This window comes from Salvia hispanica, chromosome 4, assembly GCF_029641045.1.
Source record: "Salvia hispanica isolate PSC_SH4W2 chromosome 4, Shi_PSC_v1, whole genome shotgun sequence".
In the NCBI taxonomy this organism is placed as follows: domain Eukaryota; kingdom Viridiplantae; phylum Streptophyta; class Magnoliopsida; order Lamiales; family Lamiaceae; genus Salvia; species Salvia hispanica.
In genome coordinates this window covers 35414594-35438181 of record NC_142695.1, presented here as the reverse complement: position 1 = coordinate 35438181, position 23588 = coordinate 35414594, and the positions used below count along the sequence as shown (strand labels likewise).

Below are 23588 nucleotides of genomic sequence, written 5' to 3'. Positions count from 1 at the left end.
TATAATATCTTGGCCTCATTTCTCTACATATAGATAGCCGGCTCCCGGAGACCAATGAACAAAGTTGAATTCACAGATTGTGGCCATCATGCTGTTGCGTTGGACACCTCATCATATTAGTCAAATAAATATTGCCAAGATAAAATAAAAAAAAAATTAATTGCGTTGGACATCTCACCATATTAAATTATTAATCTAATTAATAATTCCAGTATAAAGAAAATATTTAACACCTAGCTACAACGTCATATGATAGGAACGAATCGTGAATAATAATAATAATAATAATAATAATAATAATAATAATAATAATAATAATAATAATAATAATAATAATAATAATAATAATAATAATAATAATAATAATAATAATAATAATAAAATGATGATGATGACATAAGTTGGGAAAAACAGAAAGACATAATAAAAGGTATTTTGACTTTTATTTTAAATATTGTTAATCATAATCAGTTTATATATACTTTACAAATTCGAAAACACTTCATTATAACATAATATAAAATTTATTTCATCATACATTAAATGTACCTTATCACAAGTATATTAACCATATAATATTATTATCCATACAAATTTCCTCATGTGAATATATACAATTAAAATTTTATTAGAATCCTAAAAAGTTACATTTAATTTGATAGTACTCCATATGGCAGGGAAAAAAATTACATTTGATTTGATAGTATATGGAGCAAAATTTAACATTTTAAAAAGTATTTTTAGAGTCAATTATCATGATGAAAAGTGTTCGATATGAATTAAAATTATAGATGCGCCTCATTATTCCACCAACTCCACAACACCAACCAAAACCAATACTTTCGTGTACACAAATGTACCATTTTACCAATCCAATTATAGAGATAATGAATTTGTCAAACTTAAGAGGCATTGAATTCCCCACGAAAAACTACTCTCGATGTGCACTGAATTTATATATTCTCAGGTAGTTGACAAAAATATATACTCAACTCAATCATCAATAGTGCTTATGCTATATTACTACTAGTATATAACAAATCTCACCTGCCCTGCTTTTCCTCATTACTCCTAGATTCAACAAATAACATTTATGCAAATTCCTAATAGTATTCACATAAATCCATTTCTAGCCTGATCTCCTTATGCATATTTTTGAAAAAAACCTCCAATTTTGATTCCAAATCAAGATCATGAGCAACACAAGAAAGCCAAGAAATGGATCCATGTTTCATTTGGCTTATGACAGAGGATAAATTCCATATACAATTACACATATACATACTTTGTTTGTGCTTTTCTTTGTGTGTATTAGGTTAGATGGATTGGAGAGCCATGGAAGGCGAAGGCGATAGCACGAAAGCAAGCTCCAGCTCCATACTGAAGAAACTGGAGCGTTACGTGCAGATCAAGAAGAAGAAGAAGAAGATGGTGAAGAGCAAGTCGTGGAGTGGGGGAGAGGGGCGGAAACCGGCCCCCACGGGCTGCTTCTCGGTCTATGTTGGACCGGAGAAGCAGCGGTTCGTGATAAAGACCGGGTTGGTGAACCACCCGCTCTTCAAGATGCTGCTTGAGGATGCTGAGCTGGAATACGGTTTCAGCAGCGATGGGCCCCTCCTCCTCCCCTGCCACGTCGACCTCTTCTGCGAGGTCCTCGCTGAGATGGAGTGCGCTGACGACTTTGACCGCCACGGCCTCGGCTGCCTCAGCCCCGCGCGACGTCATTTTCGCAGACGGGAGATGCTCAGAGGCGGCAGCGCCTACGGACTCCTCACGCCGATTAGATCCTATAATTGACATACTTGTCCCACATCGACTTGGTGATAATCGCGTCTCTGAGTGGCTATTTTTTATGGTAATTAAGTCGATGTGAATATCTTTGTCTGTCATGCCGTGTAAATATGCTGCTTATCACTTTTGCAATTCAATCTGATCTTTTTCTTGTTTGGATGAATTTTCGACATTATACTTTCCTCAATTGTGAATATATGATTTCGATAAATCGGGATTTAGCTAGCACTCAAATAAATAAATGTGTGTATGTTGCATAAATAATTGATTTCATTCTCAGCACACGAATCTTGAATTAGTGAAAACGAGAATTTAATTTTACAAATAATATATTTTCAATGGTACAAATATTGGCGTTCAACTAAACAACTTAGATAAAATCTTAGTGAAGAAAATGTCACTTTGGATTCAAAATTAGTGAAACTTATCTAAGAAAATCATCAACTAATATGCTTTTGTTTGAAAGTACGCAATTATCAAAAATATAAATTAAAGTCGTGAACTATAAATAATATTTAGGAATTTATTTTCAAATTCTGGAGTTTTAAAAAATGTTGCTTGAACGTGGACTATAAAAAGTTGCTCAAATTCTGGAGTTTGTTATATTTAGTGTTCCCTCCGTCCCGCTTTAGGAGTCCCGGTTGATCAATTTCGGGCATCCCGTTTTAGAAGTCCCGGTTGAGATAAATTAAAAAAAAAATGCCTACAAAATGTTAAAAATGGGTCCCAACATCCACTACAACTAATAAAAAAACTAATAAAAAAGTGTTAAAAGTGGATCCCAACATCCACTACAACATTTATTTATTGGACACTCAATTAAAAGTGAGTCCCAACATCCACTAGAATATTTATTTATTACACACACAAACACTTTTTTTTTAATATATGTGTCCGACTCAATCGGGACTCCTAAAGCGGACGAAGAGAGTATTTACACCACGACCGAAGTTCCACGTAGATATATTGGAGCCGAAAAATATAGTAAGTATTAATAAATCATTAAGAACTCATAACCTCAATTGATAATTTTTTCGAATATTATTATAAAAACCATTATAGTTTGAAAAGGCGGTAATACGCGTTAAGTCCCCTTAATTTTACTTTTCGAGCACCGAAACGACGGAGGTAAAACCTAACTAGAATAAGCTTGACTGATAATTTATTATGTTACAACACATCTAAAACAAAGACAAATAATTAATCAATATTATTATAGTGATTACCATTTCTAACATAAAAGTCTATAAGTCATAATCCTAGCCAGCTCATCTTTTCAGATTATTGGTTAAATAATACTCCTCGTGTCATTCTTCGTTCTATTGTTAAATGATTCGTGATTAGTTTTTTCAATTCCAATATCATGTCTCCTTGTTCTCTCATTCATTGGCACCGATTCCTTTTGTTATTCATTTTCAATTAATTGACACTCTCATTTTCTATTTTTTTTTTTATAATAGATATCACATTTCACTAACTTTTTTCACACACATTTTATTACCCCATATTTTATTACCCCATACGTCCACGATTTGTAAAATTATTTACTTTATTCCACTTTTAGTATACGGACCTCATATTTCACCAACTTTTTACATTCACAATTCAATGTAAAACTAATATTTTAAATGGATCTCACGTTCCGCTCACTTTCTCTATTTACTTTTCTTCACAAAATCAAACAATTTATTAAAACATGTGTCAGGTCAAAAAGTCTCTTTAAAAGATGGACGGAGAGATATTTTAAAATAGGACATACATTCTGCTAATTTTTTCCACCTATTTTCCAATTATATTTCTTAAAATCCATTTTATCAAACGTTGTCAATGGGATGGAGAGTATCAATATTCAATTATTTTTCAAGGAAAAATCATTGATTCAAAAAAATTTCTTTTATTTTTTAAATTTGTTACTTATACATTAAAAATTGGAATATCTGAATCTAGAGTGTTTATGCACAATTATTTCCTTTTTTTTTTTTTTGTTTCTTATAAGCACCACCTAATCAATTTACATTGATTTGATGGAAATGCATTTAGTTAGGTACATTTACTATTAAACCTCGTTTCTTAATCATATTTTAATATGATGCTATTATGTCTCCGCTTATGGTCTGATTTCCAAGATAAATTAATAACCCTGTGTTGTTTTTTTTTTTTTTTTGGTTTTTTTTAGTATTAAAGAAATGTTCAAGCTAAAGATGCAGCAAACAAAAAGTCATTTATAAACCAATAAACAAGCAACAACAAAAGACACAAAAACTATGTAAAATCCCCCACCTATCTGCCACTTAACTAAAAATTACCAAGCTAAGCAAAGAAATACTACAAGTCAATATCATACTTTAATGAAATGAGAGGGTAAATAGATTGAATTGCCCTTCATGGCCTTAAGGGTACTTTTGTCATGAAAATATTGGAAATAGCCAGAAAGTAGTAGAATTGATGTTAACTTATAGTTGATGGACCTCAAAAGGTATTATGAAATATTTCGGACTAAAAAAGATGTTCCCTCTAAATTATAAATTTATTGATGTATATGGGTAATAAGTTGGGGATAACTTTCCATAAATAGAAATGCTTATATTTTTATAGGACGAACGGAAATGGAAAGTACACATTTTCTATGGGATATAAAGAGTATTGATATCATAATAAAATGTGAGTGAAGTGAATTAGTACAATATCGGGTCCAACTTGCCGAAAATGATGAAAAAGAAATAGAATATTTATTGATGGATGGATGAAAAAGGAAAAATTGGACATTTAATGGCGGGAAGAGCGAGTAACTAATCTAGACCTTGAGTCTTGGGATAAAATTTTGAGTTATTCCAATTGTTTAATTCCTCTTTAGAATTTTTTTTGTAAATAAATATTGTTGTGTGGTTTTGAGTAGAGAGGAGACAGATAATAAACAATACTTCTTTTGTCACGATCTAATCTAGACGTTTCTATTTTGACACAAGAATTTTATATAGTGGTGTTTAGTGAATTAAATTATTAATTGTTACAGTAAAAAAAGGATAAAGTAAGAGAGAGAACAAAGTAATAAATAGAGGATAAAGTAAAAAAGAGAAAGAGATAATAAAGTAAGAAAGAGAATATCTTAGGAGATATGAGAGGATAAAATAGGAGAGAAGAGTGAGTTAATTATTGTTAAAAAAAGAATTGTCTCACTTAGGTTGGCACGTACCAAACAAATGAATATGTCTCACTTGAGATTGGACGGAGAGAGTATTAATTATTGTAATTAAGTAATTAAAATAACTCAATTTTTTACTTGATCTTGTATCTCAATTGACGCCGTTCTTCATGGGAGTCAATACTCTTCTACGGCAAATGGAAAAATCCAATAAAAACAACCGTGGTCCAGTTATTTTTTACAAATAATTTCAATAGAATTAAAGATGTAGTTCCCCTTCATGGAAAAAAAATAAAAATAACGATGTAGTTTTAATTAAGACAATGGTAGAACATTAGAAAAGTTAAACAAAAAAATGATGATGTTGCAGGTGCTGCAAATCAAAAGGTAATGCTGCATTGGAAGCGTTTTTAAAATTGTATCGAAATTTTTAATATAAATTTTCGAATTTTTAAGCCTTTCAATTATACAATGACATGTTATAAAATAAATTTTGGTAATGATCTAAATAAATATGATACCGAAATAAATTAGATAAATACGTTTCCTAGAACAGAAATATGTAGGTAACGACTTCTATTTTCCAGTGTTATTGAAGGGGGATTGAGGAATTCTAACTTCTGTTGACGTGGTAAAGCCCATGCAAAAGTTTAGAATTAACATTTTTGCAGTATTCTCTCTTTGAGGTGATTTTATATAATATAATTCATACGTTCCATAATAGAAATCACACCTAGATGATGGTATATTATATTAAGAGGGCGTTTTATATGTTAATTAATAATGAGAAAAAAATATTTTTACACTACAAATTATTTTTCAGGGACAAAAAAAATTGAAACGCAATTATTTGCATTAGAAAATTTTAAGAAATAACAAACAATTTATGATGCAAGAGAAAGCATGCCTAAATTAAAGATAAATTAACTTACTTTTTTATTTTGTTAGGATGCTTACAAATGTCTTCTAAGTTTAGTTATGACACCAACAATAAGGACAATTTTTGAAGCGTTGGTGTTATATTTAGTAACATAAATTAGCATCTTTAATTGTATAAAAAATATCTTTAATAATTTATTTTATTTTTTTGGTGACACCAAAGATAAATTAGCGAGCATAAGAAATACCAAGTTTATCGTGTAACATCCAAATACCAAGCCGTATGGGAGGGGATTCTAAAGAATGAACTCCTTTAGGAAAACTATAAGCGTGATGAGATAGAAAATCCGCAGCAAAATTCTCCTCCCCATGCGAATGGTTGACCACCACCGCATAAAAATCTGGAAGCAAGTCACGCACGCCTTGCTCTATTTTTCTCTAGGTGTAGTGTTATATACTGATGTGAGAGAGTACTTTTCTTAAAAAAATATGATACTCTCTTCGTCCGCCATTAGGAGCCCTATTTGAGTTCGCCATGTGTTTTAAAAAAATATAAAGGAAAGTGAGTGAGAAAAGATAGTGGAAAGTGAGATTATTTTTATATATTAATTTTATAATAGAATGTGAGTGGAATGAGTTACTGGAAAGTGATTTGTACCTACCATTTATAGTAAAAGTGAACCGAGACTTTTAATGATGGGCGCACTAATATGATAAACCGGTGGACTCCTAATAACGGATGAAGGGGTATCTTTTATTAGATAAACTAAAATGTAATAGATTAAGAAATTAAAAATTGTCAGAATTCATTGTCTAGAGAGAGAAGTATAGAGTGAGAATGAAAGAGTGAATGTAAATAATGGGGTATGAATAGGCCTGTCAAAATAGATAGCGGGTATTGGATACCCGATATCCAAATCCGAAAAAATCGGGTAATTGGTTACCCGAAACCCGTTCGGATTTCGGATCAGGATCGCATAGTGAGAATTTTGGATTTTCGAGTATCGGGATATCCGATACCCGATCATGTATACCCGAATAATTGTGAAATGCTTATTTTGTGTTTAATTTTTCTCTTGAATATTACTTTAACTTTGTATTAAATTCCAACTAAATATTAAATAAATTCTAATAGTTTGTAGTTAAATTTTTTTTAATCAAAATCACAATCACAATCGGGACCGGATACCCGTGTCGGGTATCCGGGTATACCCGAAATCAAATTCGGGTCAGGAATCGGGTATTGGATCTTTAGAATTTCGGGATCGGGTACCCGAAAATTTCGGATTGGGTATCCGCGGGTACCCAATTTGACAGGCCTAGGTATGAAGGTTATAGAGGATTTAAAAATAATTTGAAAAAAAAATCATTTCGATAGGGCCGATCATCGACCCTATCGATCGCCGCAATGATGAGTCGATCATGGCCCCATGAAGATCGGTCATGGCTGTTGACGGCCCTTTGGGGTGTGGTGAGATGGGCCGATGACAAACCCCTTTTCCACAATGGGGGGTCGACTCAAAGCCGATCATGGCTTCGGGATCGTCCCCCATTACCAATGCTCTAAAGCTTGTCACTCACAATAAAACACTCTACAGATCAATTCTCACATTTTGAATATAGTAAATTGTTTTCAATTTTAAACCATGGGTAACTTAGTCGAAATTAATGACAGTACTATAATTTTCGTAAACACAGTTGATGATCGGTCTGTGAGTGTGACATCTTTATCATGGCGTTAACTCTGAAAATGAATTAGTATTGTAACTTAAGATTTGCTTTTTTGTGTTGAATATTCATAAATAGAAATCATATTTGCATATAGAAGTTAGACAGATAGTCAAGTCATTCAATTAAAGACAAAATCGACAACTAAATTCCTTTTCCTAGAAATTAACAAGTGGAATATCTATTCACTCACACTGTAACGGAAGCAGATCCTCTGTTGTGATACAAATCACAGCACTTGAGCACCAAGTGCTGTGCATAAAACGCCGAGGATAACAAATGAAACGCATCACTAATTCATTGTGTTCAAACACCACTACCTCCCTGGGCCCCACCTCACCGATCCATTCTCTCCCACAAAATATATTAGTAGTAATATATAAAGCTAATCTAAGTGATTAATTGTTAAAAATAATTTTCATTGTCAAATATTTCTAGAAATAATGTTTTTAAGTTGATTTCAATAAAGCTGATTTTGATTGAGACTAAATATGTGCTGCGTTTGAACAAAATGGTGTGAGAGAATGGATCTGTGAGGTGGGGCCCACTGTAACGCATGCCTATAAATAGTTGTAATAAAAGCTTAAACATGCATCAAACAAACATTCTTATAAAAATCATGGGTATTAGCCTTTTCAGTTCATCCCATTTCTCTTCCTTATTTTCCTACTACTATTGTCAATTGGCAATGCCAAGACGAAAACTCCAAACCACAAAAAATCCTCACCTTTTGATTTCATCAACAATCTAAAAGGTTGTCATAAGGGAAACAACACCAAAGAGGTCCACGAGCTCAAAGCCTACCTCGAGAAATTCGGATATCTGAAATATCTGAACAAAACCCATGCTACCGACGATGATTTCGACGACATCCTAGAATCCGCTGTCAAAACCTACCAAAAGAATTACGACATCAAGCCCACAGGGATCTTAGATGACGAAACAATCGCGAAAATGACAGCCCCTCGTTGCGGGGTGGCCGACATCGTCAACGACACCAACTACATGCAACCCCGAAACAGGACGAGTCGTAGCATCCACACCGTCTCTCACTACACTTTCTTTCGTAATAACCCTAGGTGGCCACCAACTAAAACCCATCTCACTTACCGCCTATCACCCAACTTTCCCCCAGCTGCCGTCGATCCTGTGGCACGTGCCTTCCAACAATGGGAAAGTGCCACACATTTCTCCTTCTCGCGTGGTGAAAACGTTGACATAGTTATAGGGTTTCACCAGGGAAACCATGGCGACGGTGCCCCTTTTGATGGCCCGGGTGGAACCCTAGCTCACGCGTTTGCACCAACCGATGGCAGGTTCCATTATGATGCCGACGAGCAGTGGTCCATCGCCCAAAATGCCAATGCTTTCCATTTGGAAACTGTTGCTGCACATGAAATCGGCCACCTTCTTGGTTTGGGGCATAGCTCACACGAGACAGCAATCATGCACGCGACTATTGGAGCAGGGGCGGTTAAGACTTTGGATCAAGATGATATCCAGGGGATTGCTGCTTTATACAATCGCCAAAATTAGCATTCCATCTATATTAATATGTATAATAATTCCTATGTCGGAAATGTAATACTACTATTATGAAATGAACTGCTTTTCCATCTGAAAAATATATTCTAAATATTGAAATGAAAATGTCAGTTACTTAGACATAGCAAAATCCCTACCAATCACTTTCCACATCTCCCTTTCATACAGAAGCACAAATTGCAGCAACAGCTATATCCAGACAAGTATATAGATTGGCAATTTATCCCATAAAATACGATTGCACATTTCATTTTATCACGCTAGAGTTTCAGCTGGTCTTGCTAAATGAAACCACACCAAAAAGAGAAGACCATCAAGAAGTAACCATCTCTAATTCATGCTTTCTCCTGATTCGGATTGCACCTCGTCATCATCATCGTCGTCATCATCATCATCCTCTTCAATATTCATGTTGCCATCGTTCAAAACACTCTTGAGATCTCTAAGCTCAGTTGCGATATCAAGTTCACCCGTTGAGCCCCCTTTGAATTTAAAGTCACGGTGTTTGATCAGTAACCAACGGAGCAACCGGTCTTCCTTGTTCAGATAGTATAACTCAGAGTTTATGCTAGGTGGTGTCATCATAGTCATCTGTAGCAGTTGGCCCTGCATCATATAACAATTGATTCTGTCTGAATATTTGTCTTTTCTGTCAACAAGTAGTATTTTCACTGAAAAGATCGATGAATCATATATATGCAGTATATGATGGAGTACACAATATAAAAAATTGGCTATTGAAAAATGTTTACTGGGGCAGATAGAAAAGAAATTAAGATCTGGAAAACAAGTATGTACCCACATCTTAATTCCATAGTGATTGATAGGCGTAGAAACGCTGTTTTCCCCAAATCAATAAAAGATCTAACAGATGATTAGATTCAAAGTAATAGCAACTAAAGAAGACATGTCTTGACAAGTCTCATATAACCCAGGCTCGAGTAAGATGTTATCTGTTACTTCCAGAGCAAGCATGGTAGTTCGACAGCGTCATGTAAGGAAAAGAATGCAGGAAGAACATTAGCCAATCTCAGCACTATACAATGTTGAGTAAAGCAGGCAACTTTCAACAATTGAGTATATAACTTAAGTAAATAATGCAGAATTCTACCAAATCCAACACATCAGAACTAATTTTATTAAGTCAAAACCGCAAACCCTGAAATAATTAGGGCTAAAAACTAAAAGTTCATGAACATTCAATTATCTATAAATGCAATGTAAGCTTTTGATATTATCAATGTTTTTACAAACTTGCGATTTTTATTTTTAGTTCACAAACGACAAGTTCAAGTTGATGAAATGATACACGTCAAACATGGCAGACAGGCTTCGGTTGATATGTCCACTTTCAGATGGAAATTCTAGTCCGAACTGAATAGTACCTATTAAACAAAATTGATTTTTTACATCTTACCCATTTTTTATGAAACCATGCCGAAGGTGAGCAGAATCTACCTGATAATATCGCCCATCCAGTTTTCTGATTCCATAACCCAATTGAACAGTTCCTAAAGATTTCAAATCAGTCACCACTCCATTTCTTCTGTAAACATGCTTTCCCACCCGCGCAATCAAATCAAAGAGGGCTTCCTTTGGTACAGTGGGTTTTAACAAAAGCATGCAGTCATAAAGAGGCATATTTATGTTCAAACTATATCAGCACCCTATCTGCAAAAAATGTTATAATCAGTGACTCAGTTCAAGCGATTCCTCAGTAATTAAGAAATCGGAAAATCAACGAAATGTATATACCCATAATTAAGGTATGATTCCCACAAGACAAACATCCAATTAACAGTATAAGCAATTAAACAAGATAACAACAGGTTCAACAGCAACGAGAAAAAAAAACTGACAATGTGGCTCAACTCACTTCAAATTAGGCTCAAAATAAACAAAACCGTATATAATTACAGCCTCCTTTTTTTCAACCCTCTAAATTTATAACCCGTACGAAGCCTAAAATTCCATACAAATTGATAAAAATCTCTGCCAATTCATCTAAAACATTTTCTAATTGAATAACCCTAATATCGAGAAGAGAAATTTGATTGTCAAAACAAACTAGGGCTAAGTCACATTATGAATCAATGATCGGGCGGTTAACATAACAAAAATACAAACTCGAAAAATAGATTGCTCTTGTGATATGGATCGAGGCTTCTAGCTAAGAAGAGTCAATCGAGCGACGAAATCTTAATTCAAAATAAGCAAAGAAATCGGAGTTAGGGATTACGCTAAGTTCGTGAAATTTCGAAGCAGTGCAGACGGCGGCGTTCTCCCTTCCTACCACGGCGGCGGCGTAGGGGTTTTGGGGTGAAGAAGATGCGAGTGGATGGCGGCGGAAATGGGAGTTTGTATCTCACTGACCACTGTGTAAATTAGATTAAAAAATAGTCATGTAGTAATTATTTTAAATTTCTTGTTAGTGAATAGTTGAATTACTATCGAAGTCTTAGATGGAGTATTATTATTCTTAATGTGATATTAATTCATAGATTTATTACCTGAATTATAGTTTTTATCTAACTAATGGACTTCTTAACTTAGCAAAATTGTTTCTTAAATTATGAATAAATTGGCTGCTAATATCACAAACTATGATCATTTTGATTTTTCTATAATTAAATTAATTAGATGTTTTCGACCTTCAGCTTTTAAGTTTCTATTATCCCAATAGTAAATTACTAATACCACGAACCATGACCAAATTTATGATTTTTATGACCAAGTTAAACCAAACAGATGTGTTTGAACTTCGTAGTTTACTATTAAATTTTGATTTTTCATAACTTAGGTCATAAAAATCATAAATTTTGCTATTGTTAAATTTCCTATGATCACCAACTTGGCCAACAGTAAATTAATAATCAGTTAAATCAACCAGATGTGTCCTGTTCGTAGTTTTTAAGTTGCTATTCTCCCAATGGTAGATTACTATACGACTCGATAGAATTAAATATAAAAAATAATCTAACCTATAAACATGTAAAAAAGCAAACTTTAACCTTTCAAATGACTAACAAAGTATGGCGTGAGAACAAATGAAATTGATAATATTCCAAGTATGTAGTAGATGGAGACGAGGTTAAGGAGCCCAAAAAAAAAGTTAAAAACTATCATATCTACAAATTTATTGCATAGTCCTTCGAAATTTCTGTACAGCTTCTCTAAAATTTCTCAAACTAATTTTACAAAACTATTTACGTAACAAAATGTACGTAACAAAATGTACACAAAATGATTCAAGCTCATCGTTTGTCGTCTCCATCATCTTTTCGTGCTTCATCCCCAGAATCGTCTGACATGTTTTTCAATATGCTTTCCATTACTTCAGCAATTATTTCTTTCACTTCTTCTATCCTTTGCCTCAGATCTACTCCAAAGTGCTTAGCTGATTGTAGCCAACAAGAACTAAGAGTGAAAAAAAAAACTAAGTACTTCTTTCAGTAACAAATGACCAAATAGGGATTAGCCATACCAAGTTGTCGAAAGACGTCAGCTACTTTTACCTGCATTGTAACAAAACACGGAAATTTTAAATAAGAATCAAACATAAGCAACTTGCAATGATATGACTTAGTACTTACTACATCAAAATCTACTTCGTTCAGTATATTCGTAGCTGCAGCATGCATTTCTACTCTGCTAGGCTGTTTTTTAGCTGCTATTGAATCTTCCCCTTTCCCTTCTATATTCGAAACACTAGATATGAAGTAAACGAAAAGTTAAGTAAAGAAGAAACAAAGATTTACCTTGTTCTTTTTTTTGAAGATTTGCTCGACTTTTTCTTGCTGGCAGACGCACCCTTTGTAGGGACATCATTGTCTTCCTCCTTTTTCTTCTTGCTCGAACGGGTCATAACTTTACCCCTTGATTCAGCTTCAGATTGTTTCTGTGATGTTGAACCGGAAGGGTTTTTAGAAGATCTACCCGTTTTTGATGCTGTTACATTGCTTCCTTTACCAACGGACTTGTTACACTTCAACTCAGTCTTCCCATTATCTTTCTTACCATTTTTCCTTGAGGAACTTTTCTCAACATCCATATGTTTAGCAGGCTCATCTTCATCATCATCTGTTCCTTCTTCTGAGTGATGCTCATCTTCACTTTCTCCTTCACCACCTGTGCTGTCGTCATCATCATCTGTTGCTTCTTCTGACTGATGCTTGTCTTCACTTTCTCCTTCACCAACTGTGCTGTCATCATCATTGTGTTCTTCTTCTATAGAAGGCTTTGACTTCTTCCCAGATTGAGAACTCAACTTTTGTTTCTACATGTCAGATAGAGCAATGAACAACAGCACAATGAGGTATATGCAGAAGGATACATGGCAATCGAAAGAGTCAAAAAACCTCATGATTCGACAATTCTAAGTCTCGTGTATCGCACATCACCATCTCATTTAACACCAATGTCAACCCGCACAGAAAATAACATGAAGAAATGCACTATACAGAAAAGCCCCACCTGTTTGGATTTTCCAGCAGTCGCATTAGAAGAAGTAGGACTTTTGCTTGTTGATTCCGTGGTCTTCCGCTTCTTACCCTTTTGATGATGTGTGATTGGGTAAAAAATGGTAAAAATAATGCTAGTGTAACATCGATACAACATACAGGACCAAACTACGACTGATTTACCTTCTCCATGTCAGCAAGCAAGCTATCTGTTGTAGCATATGGAGATTCCAAGAAATCCAACAACTTTGTTATAAGTTCCTAAATAATAGAGTCTGCAATTAGACAAGGAAATTCTAGAAATTCCATAAGAAGATACTGTAAGATGTTACCTTCTTTGTAGGCGCTTTGGTGACAGGGATATTGAGGATACCACAGAAAGTGAGCAACTTCTCTTTGACACAGTTTTCAAATTTCTTCTTGACTTTTGTCCTTTGCTTTAGTTGCAATTAAACGTAGACATACCCATGAGTGTTGACTCACCAAACTCATAAAAAAAAAGAAAGGATTTAAGAAGGTTACCTCATTCTTAGCCCATACAAAACCAGAAAAGAGGCCTATGTTTTTCTTGAGTGTGTGCACCTGGATATTGTATAAAACAGGAGTACGTAAAAAATGCTTAGAATCAAACATAAAAAATGCTCATTTGAAAAATTTAGGCTGAAAGAGACCTTAGATTTCTTGCCAAAAAGGACGTTGTGGAGCAGCTGTAGGGTCTCATCAGGTTTCGTCTTAGACAACTTGAATGCCACTGCAACGAGGGCTCATTTTCTCAGAACAGGAATCTCATGTATCATAACTGTATTCAGCCTAAGCTACGGGCCAGAAGCAAATTTGAACTACAGTAGAAATCCTTTATACTTCTATGTATTAGCAGCTTTCACAAGCTATGGGGAGTACTTGAAAAATCCTCTGATCCAATGATAAAACATATATTTCAGCATAATGATGTCCAACTCTTAGCTGTGATTACAAGCTTCTCTATTATGTAAATGCTTAAATATCGGATCGGAGTAAGACTTGAATAATTGATAGAAATCCACAATAAAGACAAAATAAAGACGCCAAACAGAAACCAAAAAGAATAATCATACCGTTTGGAATGTCTTTAAGTTGCATCCCTTTACCCTGTCACCATAATCAACAGCCATTGGTCAGAATTTCAATAGAGCACGAGATGCAATGCACCACCATTGATTCTTTGTGTTACACTAAATCATTAAGAAGGAAGAGAGTCATACTTAAGGGAGTCCATTCTTTGATAAAAAAAGAAGTTCGAAAATGGAATTTTCCATGTAATAACAGTAAAAGTTTACAAGGAGGCCAATCCCAAATGAGACATGACTATTCAACCAATTACCAACAAAAGAAACACTTCTATCCAATCACACAGTATAGAATATAATCCAGTAACAAACTATCAAGAGTGAGAACAAAAATCTTGTGCAGTTCACAATACAAAATCTTGAAACTCACATTGTCTTCCTCCTTTTTCTTCTTGCTCGAACGAGTCGTAACTTTACCCTTTTGAGTAGATTTACCAGTTTTTGATGCTGTTACATTGCTTCCTTTACCAACAGACTTATTAGACTTCAACTCAGACTCACCATTATCTTTCTTACCACTTTTCTTTGAGGAACTTTGTTCAACATCCATATGTTTACCAGGCTCATCTTCATCATCATCTGTTCCTTCTTCTGAGTGATGCTCATCTTCAGTTTCTCCTTCACCAGATGTGCTGTCATCATCATCATTATCTTTTGCTTCTTCTGAGTGATGCTCCTCTTCACTTTCTCCCTCACCAACTGTGTTGTCCTCATCATCTGTTCCTTCTTCTGAGTGATGTTCATCTTCACTTTCTCCTTCACCAACTGTGCTGTCATCATCATCATCATCTGTTGCTTCTTCTGAGTGATGCTCCTCTTCACTTTCTCCCTCAGCAGCTCTGCTGTCCTCATCATCTGTTCCTTCTTCTGAGTGATGTTCATCTTCACTTTCTCCTTCACCAACTGTGCTGTCATCATCATCATCATCTGTTGCTTCTTTTGAGCGATGCTCCTCTTCACTTTCTCCTTCGCCAACTGTGCTGTCATCATCATGATCATTGTCAATTTGAAAAGATTTGCCTTCTCCATCATTGTCTTCTTCTTCTTCTTCAATAGAAGGCTTTGACTTCTTCCCAGATTGAGAACTCAACTTTTGTTTCTACATGTCAGATAGATCAATGAACAACAGCACAATGAGGTATATGCAGAAGGATACAGGGTAATCAAAAATTACAAATGATTACATACATAGCAAGCAATAGTAAAAAAACCTCAGGATACGACAATTCTAAGTCTCAAGTATCGCACATCACCATTTTTTTTAACACCAATCTCAACCCACAGTCCACAGAAAATAACATTAAAAAATGCATTATAAAGAAAAGCTCCACCTGTTTCGATTTTCCAGCAGTCGCATTAGAAGAAGTAGGACTTTTGCTTGTTGATTCCGTACTCTTCCGCTTCTTACCCTTTTGATGATGTGCGATCAGGTAAAAAATGGCTTAAAATAATGCTAGTTTAACATTGAAACAACATACAGGACCAAACTACGACTGATTTACCTTCTCCATGTCAGCAGGCAAGCTATCTGTTGCAGCATGTGGAGATTCCAAGAAGTCCAACAACTTTATTATAAGTTCCTAAATAACAGAGTCTGCAATTAGACAAGGAAATTTTAGAAATTCCATACCTTGATACTGTAAGATGTTACCTTCTTTGTGGTCGATTTGGTGACAGGGATATTGAGAATATCACAGAAAGCCAGCAACTTCTCTTTAACACATTTCTCAAATTTCTCCTTGACTTTTGTCCTTTGCTTTTCCTGTTGAACATTGAAAACAACAGCAATATTAATTAGTTGCAATTAACAGGTAGACATACCCATGAGTGTTGACTCCCCAAACTCATAAAAAAAAGATTAAAAGAAAATTACCTCATTCTCAGCCCATACAAAACCAGAAAAGAGGCCTATGTTTTTCTTGAGTGTGTGCACCTGGAAAATATATAAAACAGAAGCACCAGGATAAAAGATACATAAAAATGCTTAGAATCTAACATAAAAATGTTCATTTGAAAAGTTTAGGTTGAAAGAGACCTTAGATTTCTTGCCAAAAAGAACATTGTGGAGCAGCTGTAGGGTCTCATCAGGTTTCGCCTTAGACAAATTGAATGCCACTGCAACGAGGGCTCATTTTCTCAGAACAGGAATCTCAGCAGTGATGTTTCATAACTGTATTCAGCTTAAGCTATGAGCCAGAAGAAAATTTGAACTACAGTAGAAATCGCTTATACTATGTATTAGCAGCTCTCTCAAGCTATGGTGATACTTAAGAAAAATTCTCTGATCCAATGACAAAAAAATATCAGAGTATGACTTGAATAATTGATAGAAATCCACAATCCTCCTTGTAGAAGTATTCAGCAATCAGCACCAACAAACACATACCAACAAATTGAAGCAAAAAATAAAGACACCAAAAAGAGTAATCATACCATTAGGAATGTCTTTAAGTTTCATCCCTTTGCCCTATCACCATAATCAACAGCCATTAGTCAGAATTTCAATAGAGCCCAAGATGCAATGCACCACCATTGATCCTTTTTGTTACACAAAATCATAAGAAGGAAGAGAATCATACTTAAGGGGTCCATTCTTTGATAAAACAAAGTTCGAAAAATGGAATTTTCCATGTTATAACAGCAAAAGTTTACAAGGAAGGCAATCCCAAATGAAACATGATTATTCATCCAATTACCAAGAAACACTCCAGTCACAATCTATCAACAGTGAAAACAAAAATCACAATACATAATCTTGATTTAAACGCCCTTCAATCTTCAACCCCACATCAGACAAACTCACATGCATCCAGATCAAAATCATCCAAAGATTCCATTATCAGTACATCAGTTCATTACATATCTACAGAAAAAAAACAAAGGGTACCTTTTCAATTGACAATGTGTTGCTGGGCGAGGCCCTTGGAGTGCCCCCCATCATAAATCTTTCCACTGTTTTCCTCTCCCTTATCGGCCTGTCACTTTTCCACAGCGGTAACACCACTTTAGCCTCATTTTTGTTACGTTTTCTTGATCCCTTTTTCAAACTTTCATTCCCCTCTTTCGCATCCTCTTCTTTCGCCTCAGACTTTTCTTTTTCACCATCTTCTTCTTTGCCAGCGTCTCTGTCTTTCTTCTTGCTCCCATCGGAATCTACTCGTCCCTTTTTTTTAGCCATGGATTGGATTTGGAAGCCCTCAAGATTTCACAAAAACCCTAAAACCCGACTGAATTTGGGAGCAGATTGTCACAGAGTAAAGAGAAGAGACAGTTTGCGATGCACAAATTGGGAATTTTGATTGCAAAATGAGTTCAATTTTTGAAATTTTATGCCGCCTTCTTGTTGAGTAACTAATTGCTTGAAAAAGGAATGTACCAAAATTATGCGTTGTGTACAATTCAAATACTCAATACTTCGGTTAATTTATTTCGATTAATTTCAGAAATGGCTTATCAAACTATAGTTGATTTTTTGAAAATAAGGAATGATTTATTTTGGTTTGATACCTCTAAAAGGAAATACAAGTCGATTAAGTTGAGTTATATGAAAAATAGTATATTAATTAATGGGAATAAAAGAAATTTTTTAACTAATTAATAATATAGCCCCACTCTCCATAATCCACTGACAATATTTTTATTACTTTTTCATTTTTTTTTTACTTTATCACTTGTGTATTAAAATTTATACTATTTAATAATCCATATTACTCGCACTTTTCTATTTCGATTCGTTCCAAACTACTTACATTATTTATATTTTAAGTAAAAATTTGGATATTTAATTAATATACTAGAGTAATTAAGTATTAATTATTAAGTGATCTCTCGTTACACTTAAAGTGCTAATTTAATTACACTAAAAAATCAATCTCAAATTAATGACCTAAAATAAAAAGTCCGAGTAATATGGTACGTAGGAAGTACATGAATAAGAAATAATAATCACATAGATCTCTTATCTTGGTAATCGGCAAGAAGGACTAATTATATCACTGTTGGTCCTGTTCAATGTTATATCACACCAATGTGATTCGTAATCTTAAGATTAAGATAAAGGCTAGACACTACAATCGTGCACGATAGATAGTCCCCTTCTTCTCTAGATTGTGAATTTTGTTTTATTTCTAGAAGAAGGCCAAGAGACTTTTAGTGATCACAATTTATTTTATAATGTATAATATGTAGACTCTTCATCAAATTAATCACTCATTCCGTCCTAAGGAAAGATGACCTCTTTTTTGAGTGGCATTGAATTTTATACAACTTTATTTTGTATGGTAAGTGTAAAGAATAAAGTACGAGAGAGGGAACAGTTGAGATAATTGTGCTTCCATTTTTTGTAGTAATAGGTCATCTTGATTGTGACAAACCAAAACGAAAAATGAGTCATCTTCAGTGGGATAGAGAGTATTTACTAATTCAGTTTAATGAATTTTTTTCATCATATAGCTTGAAAATAAGGTTACCGACGTCTTGAATCATGCTAAAATTTTCAATCCATTTTTCTACATTTAACTGATAAAACACCAATTTAATTAAATTAGGATGAAGGAACTAATATAGTACTATATTTTATTAATTATTTTCTTATATCGAAAATAATCATTTCATTTCTGTATATATCTTAATTTTAATACTTCCCTTGTTTCATTCTAATATCGAAAAACAACATTAACGTCTCCTAATTCCATTCCAATCTACTCTTAACATAAATCCGTCTTCTTGCTACATTATTTAACTACGTTATTTCTCTTCTAAATTGATGTAATCTAACAGTGTCTCTTTTTAGTAACAAGTCTTGCATGAAGATGGTTGCTAATATGCGGTTTACTATTCAAAGTGAAATATCCATCTTTCGATATTAGGCAGAGACAGAGTAGTCTTCCTTATTCATCGTGGCCAAATTTATTTAGATGTTTTCCTATGTCTATAAATTTTCTTAATTTCCACACCCACTTGAGCACTTTGGCTTGATTAAGCTCCGTCTGTCGCACTTATATAATCATATTTACATATTGCCGGTTGATATTATTTTGTTCATCAAAATCCGGTGTATAACATTAATTGAGTAGGAAACTTGATTTAGTTAAAACTCGTTACACTATAGTAGTACTTGATGAGCTACAACATTATTAGAATAGTTTTTTAACAAGACTCAACACCTCACACACATCATAAACACACACACACACTATTTAGTATTTATATAGAAAAGAAAACATCTCTTTTAGAGTCACAGAGAGGCTGGTCTGTCCACAGTGACTGCGCAGTTGGTTGCAGATGGGCTAGCCAAGGCAAATGCAGTACTTTCCTTTCGGACCGGTTGCACATGTTGCGCTAGCAAACTTTCCCTGCAAAACTTTCTTGCATGCAGCTATGCATTCCGGAAGCGTACAAGGATTGAGATCTATCCCAATTGCACACTCCACTGATTTTGGAGCCAATACCAGATACACCATTATTATTGCTACAACTACAACAATCATAGTATTATTAATTTTGTAAGCCATAATGTAAACTGTCTATTTTGGGTAGGTGGAGGCAGATGCTCTCTTTGTTGTGCAAATATGGACAGCCAACTCAACGGTATTTATAGAGGTACTAAGAGTCATGATGAGTCATGAAAAGTTTGGTACAACTTTTAAATTTTCATGTTACATTATTCGACATCTAAGTGGTGCATAAATACCAATCAAATTCTAGGATTTCTCCACCGCAATCGTCACATATATAATCTAATTTGTATGCATCAAATGCTTTTTGGAGTGTGACACTCGTCAAGCTTCATTACTAACCACCCAAGAAGCTTCACTGTCGATCCAAATTGACAGGACAATGTTCTATTGGTCTAACGAATGCTTTAAAAGTTCGATCCGTAATTATTGATTCATGGTTCATTCGCTCGAACAAGTCTGCTCACTAATTTGACCGAAATAATGTAATATGGAAAAAAAAATTCCTCGGGTATAACTAAACAACAAATCTGATCTCTTAGAACAATAAATCAATAGTGAAGATTAAATATCCCATTTGTCATTTTATAGTCATGAAAACTTTTTGGTTAATTAATTCAGTTAAGGAAAATAGATGATCTAGATTTATTCCTCCGGAATATCAGTCCTCAGTTACTAATATATCAATTTGAAGGTGAAATTGGAAAGTACAGATAGCAGTTAAGTTGACCATTTTCATTCTCCCAACAAAAAGTTAAAACATTTGAATTTCACATATCTCTCGTATGTTATTTTTTCATAAAAATTATATTATTCCCTTCAGGCACGAAAAATAGTCTCATTCAACAATGAAAAGTTTACCTCAAATTATTACTCTTATGCTCCTACTTATTTACAACTTATATCTACTATTTATCCACTTTTTTTCCTCTCATCATTTTATCCATCTTTTCTTATTATTTCTCATATTTTATCTATTTATTCTCTTCTCTTTCTCTTTTATTTTATTAACATATGTTTAGATTATGAAATTTGACATTCCCACTGTCCCATAGAAATAGACATTTTTTCCATTTTTCTGTCCATCAAAATAGTCAAATTCTATTTTTGATAATTTCTTTCTCTTTAATGAGGTGAGTTATATTCTCTATTAAACAATACTCTAATAACTTTTTTTCTTTTTTATCTCTCTCATACTTTATAATATCAATTTTTTCGCAAACAATATCAATATACGTCATAACGGTTTTTCTATACCAACCAACATACTAATATACTGACCATCAATATATTAGTATTATGCATCACTATAACAAAAAAATTCGAATAAGGACACGTTTTAATGCAATTAAGGATGCTAATTTGTTAGTGTACCAACTAAAATTAGAGGACACAAATAGAAGCGTCCTGAAAAGCAAAAGATTAAGATATTTAGTTCTCAACTTAGGAAAGCTTTTTTTACGTCCTATTTTATGGTTATTTTTAAAAATTTACAAAACGCTAGTAATTAGTTCTCAATTTTATGGTTATTTTTAAAAATTTACAAAACGCTAGTAATTAGTTCTCAATGTCTTTCTTTTCTTAAAAGATAAGTTTTTTTTATAGGACAAGCATAATATCAGTATCCATCACTCATAATATTACTAGTTTTTTCACGCATTATACGTATTGACACTTTTGTTCCATAACTAGCTTAATTTTAATGTACAATTGTACCCTTTTATAAGTAGTTATTGATTTTACAAATAATAGTCACAATTTAATATATTTTATTCAGTTATTTAAAGTTATGTATAAATCAAAATTGATATTTATGTTATTTGTAAAATTAACAACGTTAATTATAATTTTGATGCATTAAAATCAAACAAAATAACAAAAACAATAATGTTAGCCTAGATCAAACTAAACTAAATTAGAGCAATATTGATGCATACTTAGCATTCAATATTAAAGTAAACCCGATGGCCTTTTAGTTTTAGACACCTCTAGCAAAAAAAGTCCTTTTTAATTGAGGAACCAAATCTAATTGTCTATAAGGGTCTTGTCTATATTTAGTGAATTAGTTTATATTTGGAAATGATCACTACCCATTAATTAGTTATTTATAAGTGCACCTTATTTTGATGACTATTTGCAATTGGTCACTTATAACATGCTATGTCTAGTGATTCCACGTCCGTAACGATGATGCATTTGATTGGACACCATATGATTAACTTTTCATTTGTGTGTTCTTTAAAAATTAAAGCAAGATTTAGTAAGAGTTAAAAATGGAAGTTGGGGAGAAAAGCATAGTTTTATATTATTGGGGCACCAAACTTTTAAGGTTTGCGAATTAGAGAACAACAATTGCTGGCGCCTTTCCACGCGTTGGAGTTCGATAATACTATGTTTTGAGCACTATTATAAGCAAAGATCCTCTAGTATCTCACCTGAATACTCAAATATTTTTATATACTATTAAATAAGTATTTCTAGAAGGGAAAATGACATAGTATAGTCTGTACTTTCCTCCAATTATTAGAGGGAAGATACACTCTAGTGCATGAGTGTATCGACCTTAATTAAATCACATTCATAACTAATAATTTCTAATTAAGAATTCATAATATATTTAATATTATTGAAATTTAGTAATATGTTGTATACATACACTTATTATAATAGGGTCCTCTTACAAAAGTTAATATGTAATGTGTGATTTAACAATTTGATGTTCATAATAAACATATTTTTTTTTATTCAAAAATGCTCAAGTCAAGAAAAGCGAGCTGTGAAGTATAAATACAAACAAAACAACACCAAAACAGCAAGAAAAGGAGCTTGGAACAAACTCCACCTCAAATCCTCAATCAAAGCTAGAAAAGAAAACTACGATAAACAAAAGGAGCCATAAAACCACAGTCAAGAAGGCCACGAAAAGCTTACCACCTAGCCTCAGATTGACAAGAACCTGCCCACTTCCTGACTTCCTCCAAATTATCAAGAATTTGTCTGGGCAAGAAGGGAAAACCGTGGCACCAACCCCGAGTCCACATGCTGAGGCGCCAAAACAACATTTTTTTTCTCAAACTCCCATATCGGGTTGAGCCTTGGAAAACAACCTTATTCCTGATATTCCAAACATTCCAAGTAATAATAATGTAGAATATTGACAACGAAGATTTCATATCAAACTTTGTGAACAGTGCACCACGCCATGAGAGTAGATTTGCCATTGCCATAATAAACACAATTTAACAAATATATTTGACAGAAGGAGGAGTACAAAGACCATTTATTTAACGATGAAGTGTAGCTCAGTAGGTGAAATATTTTCTCTCTAGCCAATTACTTTAGGGTTTGAGTTAATACAAAAGTAGATAAGAAACTATTATTGATCCCATTTAAAATGAGAAAAAAATTAAAAGACCATTTATTACAAAATTCTTAAAAGAGTAAAGATAAATTAACAAAAATTGTACATACAAAATGCCCC

At 33.7% G+C, this 23588-nt stretch overlaps 4 protein-coding genes and 1 pseudogene across 11 annotated transcripts; 2 read left to right on the top strand and 3 right to left on the bottom strand.

Moving 5' to 3' along the window:
* The first annotated feature begins 992 nt into the window (after nucleotides 1-992).
* Nucleotides 993-1954, top strand: LOC125195048 (auxin-responsive protein SAUR29-like). Its single transcript, XM_048093252.2, has one exon. The coding sequence runs from the start codon at nucleotides 1321-1323 to the stop codon at nucleotides 1795-1797; it is 477 nt and encodes a 158-aa protein (XP_047949209.1). The 5' UTR covers nucleotides 993-1320; the 3' UTR covers nucleotides 1798-1954.
* Nucleotides 1955-7458: 5504 nt separating this feature from the next.
* Nucleotides 7459-9076, top strand: LOC125195047 (metalloendoproteinase 3-MMP-like). The gene is made up of 2 exons (XM_048093251.2): nucleotides 7459-7524; nucleotides 8180-9076. Exons 1-2 carry the CDS (start codon nucleotides 7459-7461, stop codon nucleotides 9074-9076), a joined length of 963 nt encoding a protein of 320 aa, XP_047949208.1.
* Nucleotides 9077-9149: 73 nt separating this feature from the next.
* LOC125194084 (small ribosomal subunit protein bS6m-like) lies at nucleotides 9150-11479 on the bottom strand. 2 transcript variants are annotated; one of them, XM_048092106.2, is made up of 3 exons: nucleotides 11325-11479; nucleotides 10544-10756; nucleotides 9150-9691 (listed from the first exon to the last, which is right to left on the bottom strand). In XM_048092106.2, exons 2-3 carry the CDS (start codon nucleotides 10724-10726, stop codon nucleotides 9416-9418), a joined length of 459 nt encoding a protein of 152 aa, XP_047948063.1. In that variant the 5' UTR covers nucleotides 10727-10756; nucleotides 11325-11479; the 3' UTR covers nucleotides 9150-9415. The 2 variants fall into 2 exon arrangements, with proteins under 2 accessions (XP_047948063.1, XP_047948064.1); XM_048092107.2 differs by having other exon boundaries at nucleotides 10544-10752; nucleotides 11325-11464.
* Nucleotides 11480-12176: 697 nt separating this feature from the next.
* Nucleotides 12177-18017, bottom strand: LOC125194083 (uncharacterized). 7 transcript variants are annotated; one of them, XM_048092102.2, is made up of 18 exons: nucleotides 17539-18017; nucleotides 17085-17118; nucleotides 16687-16766; nucleotides 16525-16584; nucleotides 16303-16413; nucleotides 16154-16231; nucleotides 15983-16060; nucleotides 15022-15750; nucleotides 14640-14673; nucleotides 14217-14296; nucleotides 14068-14127; nucleotides 13878-13982; nucleotides 13729-13806; nucleotides 13559-13636; nucleotides 12844-13361; nucleotides 12679-12793; nucleotides 12570-12600; nucleotides 12177-12502 (listed from the first exon to the last, which is right to left on the bottom strand). In XM_048092102.2, the coding sequence occupies exons 1-18, from the start codon at nucleotides 17827-17829 to the stop codon at nucleotides 12465-12467; spliced, it is 2598 nt and encodes an 865-aa protein (XP_047948059.1). In that variant the 5' UTR covers nucleotides 17830-18017; the 3' UTR covers nucleotides 12177-12464. The 7 variants fall into 7 exon arrangements, 5 of the variants coding, with proteins under 5 accessions (XP_047948059.1, XP_047948057.1, XP_047948058.1 ...); XM_048092100.2 differs by having other exon boundaries at nucleotides 12177-12482; XR_007171703.2 differs by having other exon boundaries at nucleotides 12374-12482; nucleotides 12679-12779.
* Nucleotides 18018-21490: 3473 nt separating this feature from the next.
* The window catches only part of LOC125195046 (agamous-like MADS-box protein AGL11), a 32149-nt pseudogene continuing 30051 nt past the window's right edge, over nucleotides 21491-23588 (bottom strand).